This window comes from Salvelinus sp. IW2-2015, linkage group LG33 (genome assembly GCF_002910315.2).
Source record: "Salvelinus sp. IW2-2015 linkage group LG33, ASM291031v2, whole genome shotgun sequence".
Classification (NCBI taxonomy): domain Eukaryota; kingdom Metazoa; phylum Chordata; class Actinopteri; order Salmoniformes; family Salmonidae; genus Salvelinus; species Salvelinus sp. IW2-2015.
In genome coordinates, this window is record NC_036872.1 from 23,947,371 (window position 1) to 23,964,067 (window position 16,697).

The 16,697-nt window shown below is 43.2% G+C and overlaps 1 protein-coding gene across 3 annotated transcripts in view; it reads right to left on the reverse strand.

Annotated features, from left to right (window-relative positions):
• The window catches only part of LOC111957903 (clathrin heavy chain 1-like), a 29,810-nt gene extending 13,238 nt beyond the window's left edge, over positions 1 to 16,572 (reverse strand). The window contains exons 1-13 of one of the 3 annotated variants that reach the window (XM_023978995.2): positions 16,116 to 16,572; positions 10,073 to 10,280; positions 5,636 to 5,904; positions 5,278 to 5,439; positions 3,762 to 3,875; positions 3,214 to 3,387; positions 2,768 to 2,965; positions 2,283 to 2,483; positions 1,787 to 1,939; positions 1,419 to 1,541; positions 570 to 707; positions 329 to 493; positions 71 to 251 (exon numbers count right to left, since the gene is read on the reverse strand). In XM_023978995.2, the coding sequence (XP_023834763.1) occupies positions 71 to 251; positions 329 to 493; positions 570 to 707; positions 1,419 to 1,541; positions 1,787 to 1,939; positions 2,283 to 2,483; positions 2,768 to 2,965; positions 3,214 to 3,387; positions 3,762 to 3,875; positions 5,278 to 5,439; positions 5,636 to 5,904; positions 10,073 to 10,280; positions 16,116 to 16,157 (2,128 nt within the window). In that variant the 5' untranslated portion in view covers positions 16,158 to 16,572. The remainder of the gene's footprint in view (positions 1 to 70; positions 252 to 328; positions 494 to 569; positions 708 to 1,418; positions 1,542 to 1,786; positions 1,940 to 2,282; positions 2,484 to 2,767; positions 2,966 to 3,213; positions 3,388 to 3,761; positions 3,876 to 5,277; positions 5,440 to 5,635; positions 5,905 to 10,072; positions 10,281 to 16,115) is intronic. The other 2 variants (XM_023978993.2, XM_023978994.2) reach the window with 2 other exon arrangements.
• Positions 16,573 to 16,697: the final 125 nt, after the last annotated feature.

Below are 16,697 nucleotides of genomic sequence, written 5' to 3' on the forward strand. Positions count from 1 at the left end.
ACATTGTATTGTATTACACAGGCCACAAGCTGACACGTTTTAAAACATAATAGGCCAGATCCAGACATACCCTCAAAGCTCTTGAAGGACTCGAAGAGATCCACCAGGGCATTTGTTCCCAGCTGTTCGTGGTATTTAGATGCCACCTGGACACACAGCTGAAGGTTCTGTCGGATGTTGGCTGATAACATGGCCCGAAGACACTCTATAGAGTCCTCTACTGACAGGGCGCCAAAGAAGTTCACCAGCCACTGCAGGGAGAGAGGAAAGGGTTACTACAACACACCCCACACAGAGGATACATTTAAACACACCTACAGGTACGTACCTCAGGGTTGAGCAGGTGTGTGTGTACGAGAGTCCTTTTGATGTCGAACAGGTCAGTGTAGTGTTCTAGAGCCCTCTGCAGCAGCCCAGCCTTCTCACACAGCTGGGCGATGTGGGCTCGGTCATAGTGAGTAAACATCTGGTTTCCCAGGATTGCATCGGCCACCTGGATACACGCACAAGTTATAACACAACGGACCAATAGAAATACAACTGACATAATGAAAGGTGTGTGTGTTTACCTGGGGAGCATGGAGGAGGTTCATTTCCAGTAGGCGTGTCTGTAGGTGTCCCTCGGCTGGCTGGTTGTTCTTCAGAGCGTCCAATAGGAATGAGGTGCACTGCTGGATCAGACTGCCCTCCATGAACACATCCACTATCTACACCAATTAGGAGAGAGAGCGAGGGGACATCAGCAACCAATCACAGGAGAGAAAGAGGTAATCAAGTGTCACTACTGGATCAGATTGCTCTCGATGTTCAACCCTAATACAACCTCTAGTGCCATAGACACTGTGTAGATCCCAAAACAATCGTTTAGGTATGATAAGTAATATGGTAATTGCGCCACTTTCTGATATGCTACGGTATACATTTTGAACCTCTCCAATCTGCTATACTTTAGTATCTAAGAGCTAAGGGTTAGAGGGGAATTTGCTCTCAAAGGAGCAGCTTATAAGAAACCAACAGGAAGACAGTATAATATTAAATTTGAAAGAATTCCATTCAGAATGTGGGAATCATCAGGTAGCATGAAATTACCTCTAAACTCATGATTCTAGGTGTGTGTCCAAAAAGGCATCTTATTCCCTATATAGCGCACTAAAGTTGACCAGGGCCCATAGGGCTTTGGTTGAAAGTAGTGCACCATGTTGGAAATAGGCAACCTAAATCTGTGGTTGTGGGCAACTTGTACCCAGAGCCAGTTCAGACAGGAGGAATGGAAAGTTGATATGCCATTAAAGGGAGGACGGCTCACTCAGAGAATTCCTGGCATTGCTCTCCCACATGGAATAACAAACCGGGAGGCTCCCACACTGTGCAGTGTGTGCGGGCGTGCGTGACTGTCTGTGTGTGTGTGTGTGTGTTACCTGGTTGATGTTGGCCAGGGGCTCCTCATCTGCAACCAGCATCTGAGAGAACTGTAGACCCTGGTCTGGACTGACCCGCATCACATTCCTCAACAGAAAAACCCAGTCTGGAGAGTAGCCCACCTACACCAGGGAGAGAGAGGGAGGCCACATCACAACACCGTCATCTGATGAGACAAGCAGGATCCCATGCCAACTCTGTATTCATAGAGGAAAATGCTATGAGATACTATGAGAGTTGTGCATCCCAAATGGCACCATATTCCCTTCATAGTGCGTTACTTTTGACCAGGGCACTATACTGGGAATAGGGTGCAATTTTCAACACATCCAAAGAGATGTCCGTCCACTCTGGAAGTGAATTGTACCTTCTTGGCGTAAAGCACTATCTTCTGGAACTGTCCGGTCTCAGCGAAGCACTGGATCACCTTGCTGGGTACGTTGGCCCTGAGGTAGACGCTGAGGGCTAGAGTAGGATCTACTGCCTTAACCAGGTCACCAAGCTCCTCAGAACACTCCAGCTACACACACACACAGTACATCAACTATAGCTATACTGCAATTTCAGGGTAAATATACAAAAGGGAACAGATTGAAAGTCTATGGACCCTGTTAAAGGACTCCTGTTTACATAGTCAGTGTGTGTGAGCATTGTACACCCCCTTTCTAGCTCAGACTTTGCTGATAGCTACTTTATTGACACAAAGTGTACTTACTATGACAGATATGTGGTTGTCCCACCTAGCTATCTTAAGATGAATTCACTAACTGTAAGTCTCTCTGGATAAGAGCATCTGCTAAATGACTACCATGTCAATGTGGCAAAACTGTCCAGTCCACAGCTGAATCTCCAGTCAGTCCTACCTTGTCCTCTTTCAGCCACTTCTCCAGCAGCTGCTTGCGTCCCTGCTGTAGCACAGGCCTGCACAGCTCCAGAGACTCAAACTTGTTGAGCTGGCCTTCGTCCAGCAGGATGCCAAAGTACTGAAGCAGGGGAGAGGCCTGGCCCGGCTGGCCTGGCACACTCTGGAACTTACGGATGGTCTCCGCTGTACGCAGGATACCCTGGAGGAGGGAGGGGGAGTATAGGAGAGGAAGAGGACAAAATAGTGTTATTGTGTATAACAAAGCTAAGGAGGATATATTCAAAGACAATTGTCTCCTCTTAGGTTTGCAAAATTCCAGTAACTTTCCCCAAATTCCTAGGTCTTCCAGAAATTCTGGTTGGGGGTTTCTGGATTTCCTGCTTATTCTGGGAATCCTCCAACTGGAATTTCAGGAAAGTTACTGTAATTTTGCAACCCTCCTCCAGACCATCTCCTCTTCCCTGACCCTGGGGTCTGACCTACCTTTGGTGTGGAGGCAGCAACCTTGGCAGCCTCAGAGTAGGAGCCCTGGGCGAACAGCGTGTTGAACTTCCTGGCAAACAACTCATCTGCCCCGGCCAGGTTAGAACGCATGGCCATCCTCAGGCCCAGGTCTGGGTTCTGCAGCACGTTGGTGGCATAGTTAACTATGTTCTCCTCCTCCACACACACTGACAACACCTGAGTGGGGATGCATCAAATTAATTGTCTACTACTGAACAAAGCCCTATTCAAAGTACAGCACAACATAAGGAATAGGCTGCAATTTGGTACACAYCCCAAATAAAATCAATCAATCAATGGATGATTAACTCTGAATAGCTTGTTATGTGTATATGCTTTCACATGTATCCACTAAAAACAAAATAACTCTAGTGTTCCTGTAGCATACAGACGGTAAATCTGATGGGATTTAGAGGAGTTCTTACCTGTCCCTTCTTGTTAACCCCGATGATGCCGGAGGTGGGTTCGTGGGGGGCAGTGACGAAGATGGTCTCAGCGCTGATGCGGTTCATATAGATACACACTCCCGACTCCAGATCATACAGGTGGATGTAGCCATACTTAGTGATCAAGTAGATCACGCCATGCTTGGTGCCAATCTGAAGTCAGAATCATGGGGTACAGCTATTACACCCTGTGTATGGGCCAAAGACAACTATGGGTTCTCTTAGCAGTGTACAACACCAAGACAAATTCCTATCAACATTGTTGAACGGCAGTTAAGGTTTTTAATAGTTAAAGAAGCCTGAACCGAGAGGTGTGTGTGCAGGTTGTTGATAAGTGAATAAGATAAGGGAAAACACAACCCGAACACAAACAGCTTCAGTTGTATTGGTTAAATACACAGAAAGAAAACCTCCCAGCCAACAGAGTCAGTCTGACCCTTCTGATATACTGCACAACTCATTCATTTCATTCAGGAATTGTGAGAACCACCCTAAGCCTTCCCTGCTGGGTCTTATGGGGTCCTTACCTGCATGGCGACGGGGAAGTCTGTCTGCGCCTCGGGAGGGAAGAACACATCAACCGCCTTCTTGGTAAATGGCTGGTTCCCTGTAGCCGGGTGACCCACCTCTATGATATGCAGCTGGAACACAACACGACCACACGTCAACATACTGACCGCATACTAACCACCCATGACCACAGTAACATATTGACCGCATACTAACCACCCATGACCACAGTAACATATTGACCGCATACTAACCACAGTAACTATGGAACCGCATACTTAACCACCATGACCACAGTATCATACTAACCACAGTAACAAATTGACCACAACAAATATTGACCGCATACTAACCACCCATGACCACAGTAACATACTAACCACAGTAACATATTGACCGCATACTAACCACCCATGACCACAGTAACATACTGACCACAGTAACATATTGACCGCATACTAACCACCCATGACCACAGAACATATTGACCGACATACTAACCACAGTAAATATTGACCACATACTAACACACCCATGACCACAGTAACATACTGACCACAGTAACATATTGACCGCATACTAACCACAGTACATAATTTGACCGCATACTAACCACCCATGACCACAGTAACATATTGACCACATACTAACCACAGTAACATACATGCCAACATACTTACTGCATACTAACCACACATGACCACAGTAACATACTGACTGCATACTAACCACACATGACCACAGTAACATACTGACCACAGTAACATATTGACCGCATACTAACCACAGTAACATATTGACCGCATACTAACCACCCATGACCACAGTAACATATTGACCACATACTAACCACAGAACATACATGCCAACATACTACTGCATACTAACCACACATGACCACAGTAACATACTGACTGATACTACCAACACATGACCACAGTAACATACTGACTGCATACTAACCACACATGACCACAGTAACATACTGACCAAGTAACATATTGACCACATAACATACTTACTGCATACTAACCACAGTAACATATTGACCACAGTAACATACTGACCGCAACTACCCACACATGACCACAGTAACATACTGACCGCATACTACCCACACATGACACAGTAACATACTGACCAAGTAAACATACTTGACCACATAAATACTTACTGCATTACTAACCACAGTAACATATTGACCACAGTAACATACTTACTGCATACTAACCACACATGACCACAGTAACATACTGACCACACATAACATACTGACCACACATAACATACTGACCACACATAACATACTGACCACACATAACATACTGACCACACATAACATACTGACCACACACGACCGTATGCATTTTGCATTATGACCACATAGTAACATATAGTAACCACAAAACAACAAGTCCACACAAGTCTTAACAGTGATTGGCATTAATATTTCACATGCATATAGGGTGAGTCCTGGTTTGAACTGGAACTAGGTTCACCATGCCTGTATATCCCCCAGTGTCCTCTTCTCACCTTGCCACCAGCCTGGCTGCGCACAGCAAAGCAGAAGAGAGTGGAGGCTTTGGTGTTGCCCTCCACCTTAAACTCTCCGAAGGCTGCAGCATGTCCCTCGATGGGCTGGGACACCTTCCTGTCCACAGAGTACAGCTGCATGGCCCCCACCACACGGTTTTGCTGCAGGATAGAGGAGAGAGAATAGGGGATGTCATCACTGTCTGAACATGCTAGAAAAGGACCAAAGTACAGTGCTTTTAGAACACAAACCCTCCCTAACTTACAACGTATGTCTGATGTGTGTGCTGTGAACTATGGGTGTGTATGTATATAGAATAGAATGCTGTTCATAAGACGTGCGTGAGCGTGAGCATACTTGTGCCGAGATCCCGATAAGCAGAAGCCACTTCTGCTGTTCGTCTGTTCTGTAGTTTATGATCTGGCAACCGGCCAGACTGACGTGCCGATCAAACACTTTGATTGGCTGAGAGTCCCCCTCCATGCTCCAATGGTAGACGGCCGCTTCAGTCACCAATGCGACGGTGTTGACAGAAATCCACTTCCAGAACATGACTTCCTCTGTCATGGTGTGAGCCTTCATCTTACTCTTCATCTCAATGTTGAAGATCTGCAGGCACTTAGCAGCTGAGGACAAAGGGAGGGCAAGAGGAGACCAATATAACAATTCATAATATTGTTCTATCTCTATGGGAGATACAGTGAGACACTGAATGAAGCTAATGCTAAACTGTAGCTAGTGAACTGAATCTTTGGGTAGCTAGCTGACTATCCAGGACAATGGACTTCCTTCTAGGTATACATGAGATTTGTACTTTGTATGAACAATCCCTTTAAGTTCCCAGCAAACTGGCCAAACTGGATTTCCATGATGGGTCAAAAGTGTGCTATTTCCCTGTCCAGTGAAAGAGCGTGACCCGAGTGGGGATAAAGAGAGGCCGATAGGTAGATAACACACTCAATGTCCTAATATATAGTATCTAGCAGACAGATCCTCCAGAACAACTGTGGAACTCTTCCCCAGGTTGTTTCTGTAAAGGAGAACATGTTCTGAATCTCTTAATTACATGGACGGTGAAATAAAAAGGTAAATAAATAGACATACGTCACAAATTCCAGGACCAAGTACTCTAACAGAGACATAGAACTCAGTGTTTTCCTGTAGACGTATACAAAAAATATATATATAGGTGGCGCAGCGGTCTAAGGCACTGTATCGCAGTGCTAGAGGCATCACTACAGACCCTGGTTTGTTCCGGGCTGTATCACAACCAGCTGTGATCGGAGTCCCATAGGGCGGTGCACAATTGGACCAGCGTCGTCCAGGTTAGGGGAGGGTTTGGCCGGGGGGGCTTTACTTGGCACATTGCGCTCTAGCGACTCCTTGTGGGGGGCCGGGCGCCTGCAGGCTGACCTTGGTCATCAGGTGAACGTTGTTTCCTCCGACACATTGGTGAGGCTGGCTTCCGGGTTAAGCGGGCGGGTGTTAAGAAGCGCGGTTTGGCGGGTCATGATTCGGAGGACGCATGACTCGACATTCGCCTCCCGAGCTTGTTGGGGAGTTGCAGCGATGAGACACGGTCGAAATTGGAGAGAGAAAAAAATATTTGGGAGTGGTGGCAACGTTTTAGCAGTGGCGGGACGACACTGCTAAATCAATATAGGGGAAACACTTGAACTAGCAGGCTATTTAGAGGATAGTGAGAGAGAGCTACTATAATCAGTGTTGGCTACTATGGAACTGTTGTAGTCTCTGGCATGCTGAGAGAAATTAGTGAGGAAATAAAACTCCATCCTTTACTAACCTCCCATATGACAACCAGTGTAAATGGAACTAAGCCCAAAGGACATCATTTGAAGATTAAACTAGACCAGTACTGACAGCATGTCCTATAGTTTCAGATTTAGACAGTGAGAGAGGAATAGATCCGGGTTTCAGAGACCACCACATGTAGGTGAAGAGGTACAACATACCTGGTACGCTGCAGAGAGAGATCTAGAGATGGAGGAATACCTCACACACACACCTCCTAGTGTGTATGATATCTGATGAGGCATACCACACACACGTTCAACCAGCATACAACAGGTCATGCTAGCATGTACGGTTCTCATAAAAGCATGTGTGGGTGTCTGTGTTTATGGGGGGGGAGTGACAAACTGAAAAGTTCCATACTTGAGATGTCACAGTCAGGAGACAGTTACAAAGTGTGGATTCAAATGTACAGAATCGAATGCTCATCCAAACAATCTCATCGATTTGGTTACTTTTCAGAAGGAATCTGAATACTGTGCCTGCAAAGTATTTACACCCCTTGACTTTATCAAAATGTTGTTGTTACAGCACAAATTTTAAATTGATTAAATTGAGATTGTGTCACTGGCCTACACACAATACCCATAATGTCAAAGTTGGAATTATGTTTTTATAAATGTTTACAAATGAAACGCTGAAATGTTTAGAGTCAATAAGTATTCAACCCCTTCGTTATGGAATGCCTAAATAAGTCACATAATAAGTTGCATGGACTCACTTTGTGCAATAACAGTGTTAACATGATTTTTGAAAGACTACCCCATCTCTGTACCCCACACATACAGATAATTGTAATGTCCCTCAGCCGAGCAGTGAATTTCAAAAACAAAGACCAAGGAGGTTTTCTAATGCCTCGCAAAAAAGGGCACCTTTTGGTAGATGGGTAAAAAAAAGCACACATTGAATATCGCTTTGAGCATGGTGAAGTTATTAATTAGCCTACACTTTGGATTGTGTATCAATACACCCAGTCACTACAAAGATACAGGCCTCCTACCTAACTCAGTTGCAGGAGAGGAAGGAAAACCACTCAGGGATTTCACCATGATGCCAATCGTGACTTTAAAACAGTTAGAGTTTAATGGCTGTGATAGGAGAAAACTGAGGATGGATCAACAACATTCTAGTTACTCCACAATACTAAATTACAAAGTGAAAAGGAAGCATGCAACAAAAAAACAAAAAAAATTGCATCCTGTTTACAATAAGGCCCTAAACTAAAACTGCAAAAAACGTGGCAAAGAAATGTACTTTATGTCCTGAATACAAAGTGTTATGTTTGAGGCAAATCCAACATCACTGAGTAGCACTCTTCATATTTTCAAGCATAGTAATTGCTGTATCATGTTATGGGTATGCTTGTCAATGGCAAGGACTAGAGAATTTTGGGGGGATAAAAACAAATGGAATAAAAATAAGCACAGGGCAAAATCCTAGAGAAAAACCTAGTTCAATCTGCTTTCAGACACTGGGAGACAAATTCACCTTTCAGTAGGACAATAACCTAAAACACAATGCCAAATATGCACTGGAGTTGCTTACCAAGACGACATTGAATGTTCCTGAGTGGCTAGTAACGGTTTTGACTAACTTCTACTTGAAAATCTATGGCAATACTTGAAAATGGCTGTCTAACAATGATCAACAACCAACCTGACAGAGCTTGAAGAATTTTTGAAGAATAATGTGCTAATATTGTACAGTCCAGATGTGCAAAGCTCTTAAAGAGACTTACCCAGAAAGACTCACAGCTGTAATCGCTGCCAAAGGTGATTCTAACATGTATTGACTCAGGGGTGTGAATACTTATGTAAATTAGATAATTAATGTTTTTAATTTTTTATAAATTGGGTTAAGAAGGAGGGGAAGCTTTTATGAGAGACATGATGATGACCAGACACAAAGACAACACCACAGACAGAGTGACAGGCAGGAACTCACCGTCTGAGAGAAGGTGACAAGAAAGCAAACAAGGGAAAGAAAGCCAGTCAGAGAAAGTCAGTCAGAGAAAAATAGGTTGAGAGCAAAGCAGACATCTCAGAGATAGAAGAAGTGAGAGAAAAAAAGGTATAAAGAAAAAGAGTGAGACGAGATGAGACGAGAGAGAGAGGGAGAGGAACACTCACCCTCTGATAGATGACAGAAAGCAAGGGAAAGAAAGGTAAGAGTCAGTCAAAGAAAAAACGAGGGGGAAAGAGAGAGGTAAAAAGAGATGTGTAAAGCCTGAAGAGATTGCATTAGAAGGCAAACCGATACAGACAGAAGCCTAAATGCGCCTGTGTTTTGACAAAGGGGTATAAGCAGTGGCGGAAAATCGAGTTACATGACCAATTTAGTACATTTAGGCAATGTGTCTGAGTGCACTGACTTTGTTTTTACAGCACGGGAGGAAATAGTGCATTATAACACAGATACACCCAACACTGCATTTGACAGCTATGTTAAAGTTGGAGTTACATAAACAGCAATCCTGTGTGCTATACTTAAGCAATAAGACACCTGGGGGTGTGGTATATTGGCCATATACCACAAAACCCAGAGGTAACTTATTGCTATTATAAACTGGTTATCAGCATAAATAGAGCAGTAAAAATAAACATTTTGTCACACGGTCTGATATTCAAACCACCCAGTTTATAATGCTAAATAACACACCATTGCTTTTAGATAACTTTTTCAACAAACATGTTGAAATAGGTTTCTCATATACCCATGTAGTAATGACTCAATTACTCTAGTAACAGCCTTGGATTAACAAGTAACTACGTAGTAAGTGCATTGCAACAGAGCGTTTTTGGTTGGTTGTATTACACCAGTGGAATAAGGAGCAGTGAGGGCAGGGATCATGGGTGTCCCAAATAGCACCCTATTCCCTACACAGTGTGCCATGGGCCCTAGTCAAAAGTAGTGCGCTACATAGGGAACAGGGTGCCATTTGGGACGCACCCACAAGGATGTGGGGCCGTGGTGGTAGCCTACCTTTCAGGGCAATGACCTTGCTTGTAGGGTTCATGATGGCGCTGTCAGCGGAAATGGGTCGCCTGCTGGGGTTATTGGGGTCAGCCATGTCTATGATCACCACCTGGTCTTGCTCACCCACCTTCTCCCGGATGCAGATGAATTTGTCAGACTCCATGGTCAGGTAGCTGAACCCGATGTTGGCCGGATTCACCCCCAGGTTCTGCAGCTGAAACACACCGCAACACACACAGCCATTAGATCGCGTTTAAGTATTTCAGAGGCAACTGCTGTAGTCAACCAATAACCCTAGACACGTGTAGTACAGATCAATGGATTTGAAATTAGCAATGTGGGTATTTGACTTCTTTTGGGCTAGTTGAAATGTGTGCCATTATTGCTCATATCTAACCAATCCTTTAGGACTACACCAGAGCGTAGGTGTACAGTATGGGCTACAGTACAGACTAGGGGTCAATTGGGCAGTGCAGTCAGTGGCACAATGTAAAGATATGAGTCTACAACTGATATTTCCTGGAGTCGTACAAGGATGAAAAAAAAACAGAAGTTGCCAGTTGATAACATTTGCCTTGGGTCAGGGAAAACAATTCTCTAAAAACGCTCACTCTATTAAAATAACTGCTGTTCTGGTCCAATTTTCCAGAAGGATATTCTTAAAGGTTGTTTTACAAGGAGAAGGTTAGGTGTTTGTGGCACCCAGCACAGTCTGGCCTGAGAAACAACATGGGCATGGCATAGGGCAGGCAGACAACAGGATGACTCTGGAAAGCTTTATTTGCTGTGACAGCTGCTATTAATCTAGCTTTTACTGAGGCATTATACCATAACATACAGTAACAGTAATTTTCTGCTACTTATTTAATTCAAATAACCCAACACTCCCAAATACCAAACTCTACATAGTAGTGCTTGAGAGAATCTCAAACGCCAAACAGTAATTACTATTTAATTACCATGCTATTATGTTATTTCTTAGTAAATACAATGTAAACAGCAGACTAAAATACATGTGCAGTGTAACCATAAACACTGGCTGATTCAGGCCATGCCTCTGCTAGTGGTTTCAGACTCAGAGGGGAGGGCTTCCCGGGTAGGCCTAGAATGTGCCCTGATCTCCAGTGTCCCCCCCCCCGAATGGCACCCTATTCCCTCGTTCATGCAAGGTCCTATGACCTATAGGGAATAGGGTGCCAATTGGGACACATATCTGACCTAGAGTGAGATTAGATGTGATCTTTCCCAGCAGGTCATACTCTTCAAACAGAGATAGATCTCCAGATAGGAATACGTGATCCTCAGTAGTAAATGATATCCATCATTGAGCTCATTGTTGTCCTAATGAGGAGATGACTCTTGATCTGAAGACGTAGCCAATATAATTGAGTACTGAACATGGTCAGTTACAACCACCTGAAGGTTTTCAACCATTTTCAGTACTAGTATTCACTGATACTAGTTCCAGCTAAAAGTTGTCCTTGAACATAGACACAGATCTAGAATCAGTTTGCCCTCCCCATATCCTAACCATTATGGTGGGAAAACACTGAACTGACTCGTGTCTATAGGTCTCCTCTAGCCCTATGACAGCACTGTGAGGTGGTCAAGGGTTAGTCCGGGTGGAGCGCCAATCAGCCGATAACGAGAGGCCAGAGGAGATATCTTTACTGGCTGCCAGAAATCTCTGAGGAGGATAAAGGGAGGTGAAGGAAAAGAAGGAGGTAATGTTAGGGGAAGAAGGACCAGGGGAGTAGCTGCCAGCTGGGCTGAAGAGGGGAGGCAGTATGGCAGTCCTATAGAACCCTATTCCCTAAATGTAGTGCACTAGAGGGAATAGGATGTAATTTAGCCCAGAATGACAGAGAAAGATGGATTAAGATGGGGGGAAGGTGAGTAAGCTAAGGCAATAGGGGAGGGAGGACATACCATGTCTAGAGAGAGAGGAGTTCCTATAATACAGTGCTTGTGAAAGGCCTGGGGAGGGGTGGCTGAGTCACAGGAAGCATCTCCCCACTGCCCTCCTTCATAGAACATTCCAAACTAAATCACTCGCAACCACAACCCAGTGTCTTCAGAACCCAATCTCTGTGCACACATTGACACACAGTTTCCACAGCCCAGTGCACGCACACGCGTGCGTTTTGACCAATCATATCAGCTCTGAAAAAGACCCGATTGGTCAAAAGACCAATTAGTAATTAGTGGGAAAAAAGATCAGAATTAGGCTGCCTGTCTAAACGCAGCATCTGAGGCGACAGGCCTGCCTAAATGTGTATGTACTCTAGTCCTAAGTGTATTGTATTAGCTAATAACACAGCTCAGATTTGTTCTCTGCATTCCTCTGGCTTTACATTTTCTAAAAACGGGCAATAATGAATATTAACTGAGACATTACCTGATCTAGTAGAGCAGGGACGATACCAGTATTGCGATACTCGTTAGTATAGTGGCAAGGAAACAAAACACCAAGTGGATTTAACCTTTTTAGGAAAACAGCCTTAATGTTGGAAACAAACATTATGTTGTCATCTAGAGTTACATTTACAGAACACAATAGTTTGCATGTTTTTAAAAGGGACCGAAGAGTTTGGTCTGCTTTGTGTTCTCATTTTTGCCAAAGAAAAAAAATGTGCAATACTGTATCGTCACAGCCCTATTAGGCTTATCTAGTCTCTTGCAATAGCGCTCTATGACTTTAAAGAATATTTCTCTCAAAACTGATTCCTAAAATATGTGTCCAGAAATTTGGTCAACGCTGTCAGATTTCTCTACAATCATAAATAAATCAGGAACGAACTACACCATAATGACCTCTTCTTCATGTCTTCCTCACATGTAGTACAACAAGACTACTCATGGTCTGTCAAGATATATAATTGAGAGATTTAAACAATATTGAAATCACCTTGGTCACAACCATAAACTGTCAACGCCATCTCCGTGATAGGATATACATTTTGGTTCAAATATGTTTATTTTAAATGAGGTTTTAGAGTCAAAGCAACTGAGGCAAAACTACATTTCTACTTTGACTACCACTGGAATAAGGGGATCTTTTTTGACAACTTCGTAAAACATCAACTCCGTCAGATTTTTGTCTAACGTCAATTCCATCAGAGTGCTGAAAGAATTGTTAGATTTTTTTGGGAGGATTTTCAAATGAATAATATTCTATATTTGAAAATTGTTGAACTTTGAAAGGCAAAAATAGGTCTGTTAGTATTTGTTGTCAAGTCCGTCAGTGATGGCTAACCCCCTTAAGATCAATTTGTTAATATTGAGAAAAAAATATTTATATTACTGTTCTGCAACATACTTAAACGCATTTGCTGTGCTAGATGTAACAGATAATGTTTGCTTTATAAAATGTTTTATGTGCTGAATCTAGACAAACATGCCAAAATGCAAACGAAATGAGTGCTGGAGCATTATATAGCGTTATAAAATAAAAAATAACTTGAGATCTATATGACATATTTGAATAATCTAATGTTAGAATTACACAATCAAGTCCTTTAAACGCTTGAAAACAAATGTGAAAATTTTAATGCCTTTAAATGGTGTCTGACAGAGTTGACATGGGCTTAAATCCAGTTCATTGCATTTTATGAAGAAATTAAAGAGTTAGGTAGTTCCTTTACATGGTGTGATAGCTGATACTTTGATCTCTCAAAATAAATATTTTAATATAAATGAATTAAGAAAAATATAAGTATCAGAAAGATTCTCATCTTTCAAAAATTCCTGAGCTGTCAGTTTAATGGCATGTTACCCTGCCATACTCAGTATCACCACTGTTGCTATAAAAAAAAAGTCATCATAATATAGACTAACAAAAATAGACTATAGTTGAGGACAGCTCCTTCCAGTTAGGTGTATTGTTTCAGCTGAGAGAGGCTGGTGTGGGTGTGTTATTTTTAGAGTTTCATTACTTAGGCTTTGTCCATATCAATGTGTTGTGCAGGGGGGTAGTAAGCAGTAATATGACTGACTGGTTGGCTGGACACCAGCCATTAGTTCCGGTGCAGACAGAGCTGTTCCAGCCGACAGCAGTGCTGTCAGAGGTGCTCTGCTGGGCATTATGATCATGATCTCACTTCCCCTTCCTGCCCTGATGTGATTTTATGGGTTAAATTGGCCTGCTTACCTAATCTGTCTATTAGTGGAGACAACAGCAACAGCCCTGAGCAGGGAGCTGCTCTTCTGTTAGTACTGGAGAGTAATATCCCAAAGCAGGGAGCTGACAGGCAACCAGCTGATGAACAGGCAACAGAGACTGACTGGGACCAGAAATCAACCCAGGCATTTAACACACCAGGCAATTTTTTTGCCAAATAATGGTAATTATTTATGTGCAAAAACACACAAAACTGGCCCAAAGATGGACCAGCCATCTGGCATTTGCTCAAAGTTCCCTATGGCCAATCTGTTTATGACTGGCTACATACCTCACAGGTCTCTCCCTCTCACTAGGGCAGTCTCAGGCTAAGGCTAAACTACAAGGTATTGAACTTGGGACTTCTGTGAGACTCATGGACTCCATTAGCCCACTGAGCTAAAGCAAAAGGTTGGGTGTTTTCAGCAACATCTGGCCTACATAATGCAGAACCTAATTTGTCAAAGACAGAACCCCAAAATAAATCATTAATCTGCTAATAGACTAACAAACACAATGTATCATAAATGAAATACTGAAGGGCACAGATCACTGACCCATTTACATTAAATACATCTCCACACACACACACACACACACGAGTAGGGTCAGTCAGTCAAGCCTGGGAAAAAGGAGTATTAGACTAAACACAGCTTAGTGTTATTGACATGTTTAAGAACACACAATGCGACACTGGCAATGTTAATTTACAGTGTGCGTGCCTATGTATATTAGGGGTGCTCTGTTTATGGATAACCTTATACATTTGGGATAAGTCCAGCAGTAGTTGTACATAAAGCAAAAACAACAAAGCCAGTCTTATCTGTGTCTAAATGGCAGTGTATGTCAACCCAGACCTAACCAAACCAGACTATACTGTTTAATGCGTAGAGGCTGTAAATACCAAGACAGGAGAAAAAAGAAGAAAAAAAATTCAGGGCCAAAGTCCTCAGTTGGCAAATTCCTGGCATTTCTCTCTCAGCTGGAGCCATGACTGATCACAGCGGCCTACCAATCAGAGCAGGCCCAAAAATAAATCACACATGGAATAAAAATAAAGGGATACACTATCAATCAATTTGTCTGGTAAAATCTTGCTCAAATAATGTTGTGTTGCCTTTCAATATATCCATTTGTAGCAATGGAGGGGGAACAACCAGAGTAGGGCTTGAACCAGCAACCCTATAAAGGTAAAAGGAAAGCATGCCACCTGTGCTATAGAGGTTCAGATCTCGACCCTGTTCCCAGATCTGTTAGTGCTGTTTTGCCAACTCCTCATATAAAAGGGGAATGAATGTGAATGTTGGTGGGCTCTGTTGGCTGCATTGGAACGAGTGGGTAGTAGACATGGCAAATGGTAATTTGCTGGGGAGTGTCCAGAGAGAAAGAGGTCTTTAGTGAAAGGCAATTTCAGTCTTGATGTTGCCACAGCAACGAGCCACTGAAGGGGAGGGAGGTGGGCACGTCACAAACTTTCTCTTTGGCCCCAAGAAACCGATGGATAGTTGGTGTTCTCCAACATGGCCTACTAATTAAAAAATATGACGGCATCTAATCTAGCCACATCTAAACACCGTTGAGCCATAGTTTATCTAACTGCATACATGTATCGTAAATCACTCAATTCCAACAAGAGTTCATTGCTTAGTCCAGTCACTGGCTGTATTGTCGCGTCCGCTGATGGCAGACTATAGGCTACCAATACGATCTGACTGTTACATTTTTACAAGTCATCATCTGCCCCACAGAAACTAGCTAGGCCTGTGTCTATATTGAGCACTCTCCATGCAGCCCTGTCAGATTCCATTTAATTGCGGTATGGTGTTTCTATGTCTGAAAAACTGCGCGAAAATGCAGCCTGTGTCTTTTCGGTTGTTAGCGTCTTCTTACCTGCAGATGTTCCTGAAATCGTATCGGCAGTATCTGAGCCATTTTTGAGGCTTTTTGTGTTTCAAGTGTCCGGAGAAAAGGAAAGGGGAAGGGGACACGAGGAGTAATGAATGTTGTCTTGTATTAAAAGTGCCCAAAAAGCTCTCAAAGGTAAAATACGATGTACAATGAAAGGCGTCTTGCCGGCTTACGTTGATATCACCCGAATTCAGTGCTGCACTCATTTAGTAGCCTAACACCCAAACAACACTCCTGAACCAAAACTCTACGCTTCCGCTAAGTAAAATAGTCCACAACAATTAGACTTTAAAGCTCTGAGAGAAAACAAAAAAATTGCTGGAGCTCAAATGTTTATGGTATTCTACAAAATAATACATTTGCTATTCATAAGCCCTACAGTCGGCCAATGGGATTCCCCCACAAATACCAATGCAGATGGCTAAAACATCGATGTCCTCAATGTACCCCTCCGCAGCCCCTTCCCCCTTAATTTTTTCTAACTTCGAAATAAAAGGCACGTGACAAGCCCCCTCCCATTCTGATTTCTAAAAACTCCAATGCTGTGACGTCGGGAATGTGCCT